Below are 12,978 nucleotides of genomic sequence, written 5' to 3'. Positions count from 1 at the left end.
ACGTACTTCACCTGGGTTTGCCAATAGAATTACATTTTTAACTTTTGCAGGTTTAACCATTTCCATGTGGTATTTTTAAGTATTTTTGTGTCTTAACAAAAAAAACCATTTGATGATTCAGGTGGCAAAACCAGCCACATCATTTGAACTAAAGGAGGAAAGAGGAGGAGGGGAAAAAACCCAAGACAGAATGGCACAAGTTAATTTAGAATATACTCTTCTGTAAAATAAGTAATCTGCAATTTTTTTCAAGTAAAATGTCATCTGCAGTATTATTTAAATAGGATTAAATTAACAACTGCAATTGAATTTTTAAAAGTCTATAAAATACCTGAACTACATATTTCGTAACACTATAAAGTGAAAAGGTGAAGCTCTGTTTTAGTCTCTCTAGATGAAAATCAAGCAGATTTGGAATATTTTCAATAATTCATTCTATATACTACAAGAAAGAAAATGCTTGTTTTTCTAAGATTTAGAAGGAGGGAAGGCTGGAAGAGGAGATCCTGTAGTCAATCAAACTCTCAAAAAGAGGTTCATTATTTTAATCATTATGTTGCCAAACTTCAGGGAGATAAAAGGATGAGCAACATTCACCGGGGGAAAGTGAAAATGGAGAGCAGGTACTAAAACAGAGAAAAGGAAGCAAAGAGAGTGACTGTGGAAAACAGTTATATCTTCTTTTATGCACTGAATAATTTAAGCTCTAAAATATTCATTAATTTAGACTGGAAGAGTGTCCCATAATTGCAGGGTTTTCACTACTCTGACAGACCATTATTATTGTAATGTACATCCTTTCATCCACCTTCTACATAACTGACACGCTCAAAGATGACTGAGGATCATTATTACCGTGGTTACTCATTAGCCCACCTACACTACCCACATATTAGTTTTTCCCATGTTTTTCTCCCCTTTATTTCTCAGTAGCTCAGCTTGGATAGGTTTTGTTTTGCCCCCATCAGTCCCCTCACTCCTCTGGCCCTCTCAGCTCCCTCAGTCCTTTCTTCCTTGCTGTTGCCCCCAGAGCCCCAGAGGCAGCAGCAGCAGGAGTTTACCTGGGCCTGGCTGGAGTTGCAAGGCAAAAACACCATGAAAAAGGAGCCACTGGTGGCCCTTTCTTTCAATCCTTGTCTTCCAGTCAGTACTTTCCTGCTGCAAAGGAAGCAGAACTGCTCTGCTCTCAGCCACTGCCACAGGCAGCAACACTCAACTTCTTATCTTTCTATCAATAACAGACCTTTGGTGTCAGTACATTACATAAACCCAGCATTTTCTCTAGCTCCAACTTAGAGCTAACTAACGGGGTTTTCAAACTCAACTGTCAGGTACTGAATGTAATCATGAATATGGGCTGTCTTTTTGCTACTGCAAACATTATTAAGGTACAAATTTAAAAATAAATGAACAAAACCCCAAAACAAACCCAGCATTTAAATTCTGAGAAAGGCATGATCTCATGCAGCAGTCTTGCCACAACACCAAGGACGAAATCTCTGAATCACCAAACAATCCTGAGGTATCTGGAGGAAAAGCCAAGGCAGAGTGCTGTGAAGGAAAGCAGGGATTTTGTCTACTCCACATACAGTGTGTGTGGGGTTGAGAAGCTGGAGGCTGAGCCCAGAGCTGCAGGAGCCCGGTGTGTAACTCACAGCAGTCCCCAGCCTGCTCTGGGCAGGGCTGGCAGGGACCTCCAGAGGTCTCCTTCTTCTCCCCCTTCACCCAGGCCAGCTGGAAGAAAACCCCATTTCCCTGTCTCAGCAGCATTAACAAATCTGCCTAACAAATACTACTTACAATGAATCTCGAACACTACTGTTTGTCGGCTCTAAACAATGCTCCAAATATTCTCAGACTATTGCTATTTTACAAACTAATCCTGTGCATTGTACCAATTTAATGGTCAGTCTAAATCCAATCACTTAAGATGATATAATGTGGCTTGAAAACCACGCATTTCAAAAGCAGAGTCAAATCTAATTCAAAATGTGAGGGGAGAAGGGAATTCCAAAGAAAGACAGGAGTTGAGAAAAGCACTGTTGAAAATGAGGTAGTAATATGTCTAATACTAAAGGTTTGTGGAGTTTTATTTTGACATGTCATATTTAATGGCATTTATTTCAATTGTGGCATTTTGAAGCATTTTGTGCAATATTTACAGGACAATTTCAGAGTACTTCATTAATTCAGCACTAAATGATACTCTGAAAAGTATCTTACTTAATCCCTCATTTTTCTTCATGCCACATTTCTATCAAGTATCATCATTGTTATTTTAATAGTCTCAGGTAAAATTTAAATGTAGCTTTTAGATTTTTTTTTTTTGGAGGGAAAACAATACCTCACTTCATGTACAAAAATTCTGCCTGACCTACAGCATCACACCACACATGCTGGATCTGCCCAGGAGTTCTGTGTCCCCAACCAGCAAGTGACTGACCTTCCTTGAGGGTTTTCTGGCTGTTCACCTCAAGGCATTCCTTCTCCTTCAGTGGCTTAAGATCTCCTGCGGATAAAATCTCGGAAAAGCCCTGCTGCTGTTTCTTGGAGCTATCGATCATGGTGAGAATCCTTTAGAATGGCAACATCCAACACAGGAAAAAAAATATGCCTTTGTGGCCAGGCGGTCCCAAGCAGCGCTCCCGGTGCCGTGCCTATGGAAGGGGCTCTCCCGGCGCGGTGCAGCCCAGCGCAGCCTCCATCCTTCCCTCTCCCTCTCCCTTTCCAGGCTGCCCCCGCTCGCTGCCGGCTCTGGAGCTGAACTCACTCACACAGCAGGCACGGAGCATGTGAAGCACAACTCCCAAATCCCACCTCTCTTCCCAGACAACCACTCCCCCTTTTCCTTCGGTTCCGCTCGCTGCCCCTGCCCATTCGTGTTCCACCGTGCAGCTCGGTGGTCAATCATCTGACAAAGAATGACTCAAGCGGTTAAAAATAAATCCAGCAGTTGCTGAAGGAGCAGCATTCGCTGCTGCCCAAGACAAACTGCTGCTGAGGACTCTCTCCCTTTCCCCTTCCCTCTCCCTTCCCCCTCTCCTGCCGCAGGCAGCAGAAATCCTTCATCCCTGCCCGGCACAGTCACCGCTCACTGGGTTTCACCAGGAACCAAAGCTGCGCGCTGGCATTTGGAAAAGTTATGGGAAAGAACCCTCCCACCCACCCCAGCCCCACATCTTGTTTCAGAGACATTTATTCTAGCAGAGGTAACTGGGAAAATCAGGGATTATTTCCATGCCTTTCCTTGCAGTGTAATTCTGTTCCTTGCAGTAAATAACTAAACCCCAAGTATTTTATTACTTTCCTCTTCGCATTAGTTACACATCTCATTATTCCCAGCAGTTTCGGGAGTATTTCCTCCCACAGCTCCTGATCTGCCATTCTCTCCAGCATATCCCATTTATCTTACATGAGTCATCAACTTCAGTGTCAACCTGGAAGATTTCAGGGAAATGGATCCCCTCTAATTATCTGGTACTGGCCATGAGGGAACAGCAAACGAGTTTGCATTTAATTTCATGTACTTAGAGAAAATAAGCTGTACATAATGTTAAGTAGTCACTACATGTCAACAAGTAACTCCAGCAGGTGTATTTTGCCTCCAACCTAAAAACACCATCGCTGCACGTATTTTTCACACCCCCACTTCATATTTTAAATCTTTCAGCCAGAAATTATAAAGGACATACCCCATCAGAAAAACTGTTTCACTTGCATAGAATCGGATTTGAACAGATCTACACACAATTCCAAACACTCGACAGAGAATTTTTAAAAGTGGAAACTAGAAAGAAATCCATTTTTTGCCTCTTCAGAGCTTTGTACACAACAATCACTGAGCGCCGACTCTTCACCTTGACGGTCACTCCCGGGCAAGCAACTGATACCCCGGGGTGTGAAGCTGCCCGACACAGCCAGCAGGGTTTGGAAGCCTCTCCCTGTTTTCCTACTGCTGGAGAAGGGAGACCTAGATCTCCTCAGAGGAGGCGTGAGCTCACCAGGCTTTATCAACTTCTTGACATGCGAGGAGCTGACAATACAGGCAAAAGGAAAACTTTGCAGCATGAATGATTTGAGGCCACTCTCCCAGCCTGAAGATTTGTTGTTTGCACATCGTTTCTTTAAAAATTATCAGCTTAAATTAGGTTTTGCTTAAACACCAACTACAGGCTGTTCCAGTACCATTGCTTTTGCAGTGATTTTTACTGAACGGAGGAAAAAATACTGTGGAAGAAGTCCATAAATCAAATGCACTCCCTCACTGCCTGCAGCTGAACACTTACTGTGCATAAGAAACGAAATTACTGGTGAGAAACTCCACACATTCAGAAAATAAAACCTCAGACTAACAGAATACAAACACACACTGCTTAGAAAACCCCCATTAAAATCTGACACAGACAATGAACAGAATCTCACCCAGGTACGGATATACCGCATTACTCCACATTTTTTTTATACCAAGAGAGAAGTTACTGGTTTGGATGGATGAATTATATTCTAACAGTGTAACCATTTACAGCAGCAGAAATTGTTTTATGGGAAGGGTACGGTGCACTTCACACACCTACTGAAAAACTGGTACTTTGGTCTGAACTGATTTCACAATGATTCAGAAAGTAGAGTATTTTGACATTTAAAAAATTCAATGTACTAATGAGGAAGTGTGGGAAGAACCCAAAGAGTCAAATGTCGTATTTCCAAAGGCAGTGCTATCCTTTCCTATCTGTTTAAAGTGCTTTATATAATTGAGAGTGCCCAGTGCTCAGGTGAGTGCTGATGCACAGGCACAGCGCTTGGGGAGGAGCAGTTCAAGCCTTCATGAATGTTTCTCTTGCTCAGAAAGATGAACTTTAGCAGCAGAGAGTTCCTGCTATCCAATTCCTCCCCCTTTTCCAGGGAACCCACCCCACAGCAGATGAATGTGCTTATGCTTCAGCCACTTGGAGTTATGCCTCATATTTTGCTTCAAGTTCACCTCTTAGTTCAATACAAGCCTAACATACAGATGAATATTTTTAAAGACCTTTAAGAAGCCTGGTCAAAATCTCAACAGTAATTTGCAAAGAACTTTATCAAGAAAGGCAGGAATCACAGAATTTATGGAAAATAAGAATGCAGAAGTTCTTGTCCAGACTAGGAGAGAGGAATGGTCAAAATGACACAGTGTATTTTTCATGTAACCACACACTGCAATCACCAATAAATGCTACAGAATATTGACTAATTGGGTTGGGGCAGACAGAACAAATTAAGAGGAAGAAAAGATACCTTGGAAAAAGAAAATAGTTTTGGTTCAGATTCAGTTATACTGTGAATATTGAGAATATCTGGATATTGTGCCCAGGGAAAAGTTTCTCTTAAATCCCTGCATGAAGAAGAACATTTATCCCACACACATAATGAAAAAACCCACTCCTATTCCAACAATCTCTTGTTTTCCCAGCAGTCCTGAATATACATTAATCCAAGCTCAACTGATAATTTGGATACACTGGTTACCTGAGTGACCAACAGTATAGTTCTACTATTTTAGTGATATGGCTTCAAAGAAAAACTAATCACCAGGTCCCAACATCTCTGTTAGAAAAGTCTCAAATTCTGAGACAGCTTCACAGGCCCCTGGGGGCATCTGCCAACTGCTGCTCCTCAGCTGTACCTGCAGCACTGCAGCGTGGGAAAAGTGCATGTTCCTACCATTGACTTCCTCAGCATTCCTAAGGACTGGACTGGAAGGCACAGAAACACAGTTCACATGTTCAAGTACCAAATTCATGTGCTAAATACCAACACCCAGCTGTTCAGAGTGTCAGGAGCAGGTCCTGTGGGACTGAAGGCAGGTCCCCCCAGTGACCTGAGTTTGTGACTCCCCTTGAAGGGTTCACTTGTTCTCCCCTGTGCCTCCTGCAGCACCTCCTGCTCACATTGACTGATGCACTCCCAGATCTGAGAGTCATTTTTTAAGCTCTTACAAAAGAGCAGGAGCCCTGTCATCAGCCACCCCCACACACTGATACATTAAACACACTTCCTATGTTTGGGCAGTATCTTTGGCCTTGAAGGTCACTGTTTTGACAGATAAAACTGCTTTGTACTGCAGTTACTTTGGCTGTTGGTTTTAAAGGAGGCCGATTCCACATTCATCTTACATGAACTGGCGAAAGACTTCACAGGTGGAAACTTCCCACTTTTCTATTCAAATTACTCATTTTGGCCTACAGCAAAATAAGTATTAGGGAAACAATAGCAACCTGTTTGTTCTTTGACTACTCTTTATTTTAGCAGTAATATAGTTAATAGAACACAACCCATGAAATATGAAATATAAAACAGGTCCAAAAAAAGCTTGGGGGTCTTTCAACTCCACTCAAGTCTGAAATGCTTTTGTGTTCAGTTTCCTAAAGGCAGGTGGAATTTGGATTTTCATTTGAAATCAGTGGCATTGTTAGAAAACAGCCAAAACCCCCTTAAAATTGCAAAATTTTCATCTTCTCTTTCTGCTGCTAACTGTATTTAAATAGAGAAGGTTTTGTAATAAAGAGAACTACTCATTTCCAAAGTAAACACTGGACATAAAACCTCTCTGATTTGGACATGTACCTGTTTCAAAAGAGCTATTTTTACCAGTACAAATAGCAAAATGACTCTGAGGATCATACAGAAACCTATAGTGAGCCAGAAACAAAACTGCGGCTGAGAGACCAGTTTCTATCAAACAACAAAACATTTCTTTCAGCTGAAAGAAAAATCTCAAGTTGTGCATGTTGTATTTTTCAACTACAGGTTGAAACCAATTACAGACAACCTCAGTGTATCAAAAGCAGATACTGAAGTAACAATATACAACAAGCTTTATATTCCTATGCAAGTTAAATCTGTTAGAATTTGCATCACCTTCAGATGCAAGTACCTCTCATTTGAATTTCAGTTTATTTAAGTTTATATATTGTATACAAGTGGGTGAAAGGCAGGAAAAGGGCCTCAGAATGGAACATCCCTGTCAGCTCCATAAAGCAGGATCCAGTAACATCTCATTCAATGCACTGTATTGCACCAGTTTTTCATAAACCTCTGCTTTTCATCTAAGGTCATCACTGTTTGTTCCCATTCTTCTCCAACACAGACTTAAGTGTTCTGCAAACCTTCAGCTTATGGGAAAAGTGTCATTTAAAAGGTGAAGTGTCTAACAGACCCCCAAGTGTCTAACAAACCCCCAAAGCCCAGGAGGAACCAATGCAGCAGCATCTTCCCCTTCTCTGTGTGCCCTGAGAACAGCCCCGTTATCTCCCCAGCATCGGCCTGTGCTGAGTGACATCACTGGGAGCCACTTCCCAGCCTCATTAAACATGAAGTAACTAAGCAACAACTGCTTTAACAGTACATTCCAACTCTTCTCATCATATGGAGCTCATTGCCTTGCAATCCCATTAAAAAGAAAAACAAAACCAAACAGAACCCCCTTAGGGATTTAAACTCTCTCACTACCACAGGAACATTTTACAGTGGGAATAAAAGCTTAATTACTCCAATACCTCTTTCACCTTGGCTTTATGTACACTGTGATGAATTCCTTGGTCCTTTATACTGTGTTAGGATAATCTAGTCCTTGATCATGGTGTAGGTTTCTTCACATGGGAAAATAGTGCACTGACTACACAAACTAAAATATTAATTATTATATTATATACATTCATTATTATAATTTATTCTATTAGTTCTTTAAACAGTGAGACTGTTACCTCAAATTGTTAACTCAAGGGGGTTTGTTCTGGGGGGTTTTGTTCTGCCTATATTCTCCCCCATTATCGTAACAGAGACCCAAACAACCCAAATTATGGTCACCATCTACCTCAGTCACTCTTCCCAGAAAAATTCCAAACACTTATAGTGATGTCAAATTTATAAGTCTGCATGTTCTACTTCTCCCACTAAAACCCACACAAATTCCTTTTAGGGGAGGACATATGTTGGCAGAGCTCACTGCTTAAATGAAAGTTACCTTCCATTTGGTCTCGCACATATACTCATCTAAATTAATAAGGATTTTCAAAGTATATATATAAAATGCATAAAAATATGTATTTTATATATGTTTTACTATACCTATATACATTTAACTGCACACATATAAATTCTTTAAAGGACAGTATTTAGTCATCCACCATGATTTGCAGAAGGTGCATATAAAAGTACTGCACACCATTTACCAGTTCTGTTTGCACTGTGTTACCTTCTTGTAGTGGCTCCATCACAAGCTGACACTTCAACAATAACATTTGCAAGGACGATTTAGTTCTGACAATTTGAAACAATTATACAGTGGAATTTAAAATTAACATTCTTTTCTAGCTATGCATTTAGTTATGCACAAGGAATTTCAAGAAAAAAAAGGTCAGAATCAGACAGTTTGATCAAGTGATCTCTTTAAAGGAAAACATACTTTCTGTATCTCCTGTAATCACTCAAATGCCAAGCTCTCAAACAGGATCTTTTCATATATACCAGATGCCTTAAATTGAGGCTGTCACAGGTCATGTCTCCCATGTTAATCTCTTCACAATAAGCAGATAATTAAAAAAATAATATCTATAAATCAAACTAAAATGATGGAATGTTTGTTTAGAAGTTTACCAAATGGAATGACCCTGCTGGAATTCTTTCATGTAGCCTGTGAAAATGTCAGAATATATTCCATTTAAGAGGTCACAGTCCCTAGAGATCTCTGAGTTTTGGCCTGTATGTCTTTTCACATGCTTTAATATTTGAAAATTGTTCCTTGTAGACACTGACTGATGCCCTGGGAATGCTAGGATTGTGGGAACTGGCAGTACCAATGACAAAGACAGACTTACTGGGAAATCAGTACCTACTCCATTTGCACTCCCATCTCCTATAGGACAGGACAACATTCACATTTACAGGAGACCAAAAAAGTCCACACATTAAAACACATTTGTTTTTCCTACAGGCACACAAAAACAAACTTCCCAAAAAACCACAAAACACAGAGACAAATATATATCAATTGTATTATGCTGTGTATTCTTACAGAGGATTTTTTAGTAGAATATTTGCATTGGACATTTCAGGGACTATTAAAACCTTAAGAGAAAGAATTGCTGAGGTTGGAAGCAACCTCTTGACATGAGCTGGCCCAACCCCTGCTGGAGCAGGGTCAGCTGGACAGGCTGCCCAGGACACTGCCCAGTCAGATTTTTTTATATCTCCATGGATGGAGATTCCACAACCTCCCTGGGCAACCATTCTACACATACACATTATTTACACACTACACTATATATAGGCACACACATTTCTATTGTAAACTTATATCAATTGTATACTTCTCTATCTAGATAGGTCTTTCAGAATATACTTACACTGAGGTTTGGTTTTGTTGGGTTTTTTTGGTTGGTTTGCTGTAGTTGGGGGGTGGTGTAGTTAATCAGAATATCTGCATGCTGCTTCCCAGCTCTCACTGCTTTCAGTTTAGTGACTATGAAACTGCTGAATTTAAGATGACATTTCCAATTATCATCTGTGCCAATCTACTACTTTAATCAGAACTAAGTTTTCCATTTGTTGTTCTCTAGTCTTCCCACTCTAGCCATCTCTTCTACACTATCTCTCTCCCAGCTCTCTCAAGAAAATAAATTCTAAGCACAGTAACCTACCTTTGTATCATTATGAGAGGAAAAACACACCTTATAGCTGATCTTAAAGAAGTGGAGAAAAACCTGTCCTGCACAGATGCAAGAATGTCCCAAATCCCACCTGATTCCCTAATATCAAACTTGCAGTTCAAATCTATTAACTGCACAGAGGATTAAGAATTTGTCCAGAAGCCATAAAACTATGCCAAGAATGCATATTACCAGTGCTACATACTGAGGGAGTGGAAGATGAGAGATAACAGGCAAACTAATATACCAGGACTCTTTTAGATGCCAGAAAAATTCCCTTGGATCATCAAATTTATTTAAGTACTATCACTAGGTTAAGTGTGATGTGGATCTCATTCAGTTATTTTAAGAACCGTGTTGTCTCCCAGCTGACTCGACTGGTCCCTCGGGAGGACCCAATAAACACCATGTGGAGTAGTTGTTTTTATTTTGGTTTGTGTTGGGTTTTTTTGGTGTCTGTGTTCCATCTTCCCCTGAATTCCCTACAGTTCCCCACAAGCTCTCGGGCCCCACAGGAAGCTGCCACTCTCCTCTGACCTTCAGTGCCTCAGGGCCTGTGCAGGGGTGTCCCTGTTCTTATGCAGCCAGAGGCACTGCTTTCTTTGGGAAACTTCTAATCGAGACTGTACCAGTCTTGTTTTTACTTTAAGACATTCATTGTCCCAAGGCTTTTTTCCCCAACAAAATATCCAGGAAGACTCTTGGGTCTCTTCTCGATTAGCTCAATTCTGCTGTAGAATAGCAGCTGCCAGCCACCAGTGAGCCATGGGAGGCTCAGCACCCCCTTCTCCACCCTCCTCCAGTACAAGATACACAATCCCACACAGGACCAGAAGGCAATCCCAGACCTGCTCTGGTTCTGAGTCTGGAGAAGCAGACCCCTCTCAGCTGCTGGAACAAAAGGGTTTCTCCACACCAGGCAGAGGACAGAGAATGAGCACAGTCACCATGTGAGAAGGTTTACAGCCAAGATGCAGAGCTGCAGCAGCCTCCAGAGTGCTGTAGGTCAGTCAGGACCTGGGAGGAGCCAGCCTGTTAACTGCCCAGTACAGGAATATAACCAGGCTCCCATCCAGGGACAACTGCACAGGAGCAGCTCACAGAAACTAGTAGCCACTGCCACAAGGAGATTCTGGCACAGTGAGACAGTCAAGGAACCCACTGGAGAGCCAAGAGAAGTTGCTGTAAAACACCAGCTAAGACCTTTCCATTTTAATTGTGCCTTGAAATAACGATTGCATGGCTCCTCACACCCAGACCTTCACACCTCCCTCCACCAGCCAAAGTGGCACGCTCACCAATTCTGCAAAGGTACTAATTCAACATGCAAAAAGCTCTGCTCAGGCACTGCTTCCTTTTTTTGATGGTATCTCCATGTGCAATCTCTTTCCATCCTTTGGCTCTGAAACAGCAGGTTGGAAAGCTGCAGGCAGCATCATTCCCATCCACCCTCCTGCTGTCAGCAGCAGACAGCGGATCCTTCCCTCCCTTGCCACCTCCTGGCTCTCAGACAGAAGCTCGTGAAGCTGTGGCACAGTGTGTGGGCAGCACATTGTTCTGACTGGTACTTCAGCTGTGCCACACTGCCTGCCACTCTTGGCACTCTTCCTCCTCTGCAGCCCAACCCAGCAACACCCAGTCACCAGTTTTCTGCCTCCTGCTCCCAAAGAGCCTCATCTGTGTCACTCTTCTCCTCCCCCAAGCTGTCCTTCCTAAGGACACAGCACATACAGTGCACAACCCAGCATCCTCCAGGCAGGGATGCAAATGGGAGCCTGTTTCCCAAATTCCCTTTCTGTGAGCAGCCCAACTGCTCACATGACACAGGGACTGTACACGAATGGTTGTCATGAGACTGCCACAATCGCAGACACATCCCCGTGTCCACGCAGGAGGTGACAACTGTGAAAAGCAAAACCCACAAAATGGTAACTTTTGCTGCTTTTTAGCAAGTGGAACAAGAGTTGGGCTCCAGAGAACAGGCAAGACAAAATGCTGCAATACACAGGGCACAGGGTTACATGATCAGTGCACTGCATGTGTTGCCTAATTATCCAGGAAGATGCAGACTAATGAGAAACTGAAATTAGTTTCATTACTAAGCCAGTATTGCCCACAGCCATTAACTTGAAACCACCTCAAATGAAAAAGAATCTTAAAATTGTGACAGTTCAGAAGGCCAATATACAACATCCACCACCAAAATCATCCATTTGTCTTTATTCAGGGAGTAAACACCTCATGTAATAAATGACTAGAAAAGCTTAAGACCCTAATGCACTTCAACTGTTTTGTTATTGACCCTCTGCTGGAAGTCAAAACCTCTTCAACAGAGTTGGCACAGCATGTAAGTGTTCCTTTGTGAACTTGAGGGACATCAGTGCCACTGGAGCTTGGGCTCAACCGTGAGAATCTGCACCAAACCCAGCAGCTCTGCTCACCTGGACTCTCACAGCTCCTTTGCTCTGGGGCTGGGATCTCTGGGGGCACAGGGCAGGGAACAGGAGCACAGTGTACAGAAGGAGAAGGCAATGCCATCCCCAGTGACTCCTGGCTCACCAGGCACACACCTGGCCCTTCACCACACTTCTGTTACCCTGTGATCACCTCCATGCTCAACAGAACCAAAGCACAAGCCTCCCACCCTTCCAGTGTCATTGGGAAAGCTGGGAACACAGTTTCTGTACTAACTTGTGCAAGTCAGCTTAACAACACTGTGCAGAGTAACACTGGAATTGCTCAGCCTTCTGCTGGAATACTGCCAAAAGACTCACTCCAGTAAACAAAAGGTTTAAAGGATCACTACCAAAGCTCCCAGTAAGCACAATGCTTCCTGCACAAAAATATCCAACCAAAAAAACCCCCTTTTTATTAAGTGCCACTGTATTTCTGGGTACTGAAATCTCTTATGCTCACAGAATTTATAAAATAGTGACATGCAAAAATACTCCTGCAGAAATCCAGTTTTTGGTAAAAAGTAAAAACAAAGAGTAATTATTAAAGCTACTTTTAATATGAATCCATCACGTTCAAATTTCGCTTTTACAATTTTCTTCTGACTTTCATTCCTTCCACAAAAAAAAATTACTTTTAACCAAATCAGCCAAAATCCCTTAATCAGCTGAGTGACAGTTTGGTTGCTCTGGAGGTTTGACTTATTTAAACTCAACACATGATATATGACACATGTCATATATTGTGGTTTTACAGGCAATTAGGAAAAAAGAAGTTTTCCAGAGGTATATCTACACACACACACACACACACACACACACACACACACACACACACA

The 12,978-nt window shown here is 42.0% G+C and overlaps 1 protein-coding gene across 6 annotated transcripts in view; it reads right to left on the bottom strand.

Annotated features, from left to right (window-relative positions):
* The window catches only part of MRTFB (myocardin related transcription factor B), a 76,517-nt gene that overhangs the window by 39,094 nt on the left and 24,445 nt on the right, over positions 1 to 12,978 (bottom strand). The window contains exon 1 of one of the 6 annotated variants that reach the window (XM_027684328.1): positions 2,444 to 2,835. The exons of the other annotated variants lie outside the window; for them this stretch is intronic. Coding sequence (XP_027540129.1) covers positions 2,444 to 2,564 — 121 coding nt within the window. The 5' untranslated portion in view covers positions 2,565 to 2,835. Of the gene's footprint in view, positions 1 to 2,443; positions 2,836 to 12,978 lie in introns of those variants that run through there. 6 annotated transcript variants of the gene reach the window in all.

This window comes from Neopelma chrysocephalum, unplaced genomic scaffold, assembly GCF_003984885.1.
Source record: "Neopelma chrysocephalum unplaced genomic scaffold, ASM398488v2 Primary Assembly neopelma1_65c, whole genome shotgun sequence".
NCBI lineage: Eukaryota > Metazoa > Chordata > Aves > Passeriformes > Pipridae > Neopelma > Neopelma chrysocephalum.
This window is presented reverse-complemented; position numbering and strand designations above follow the sequence as displayed.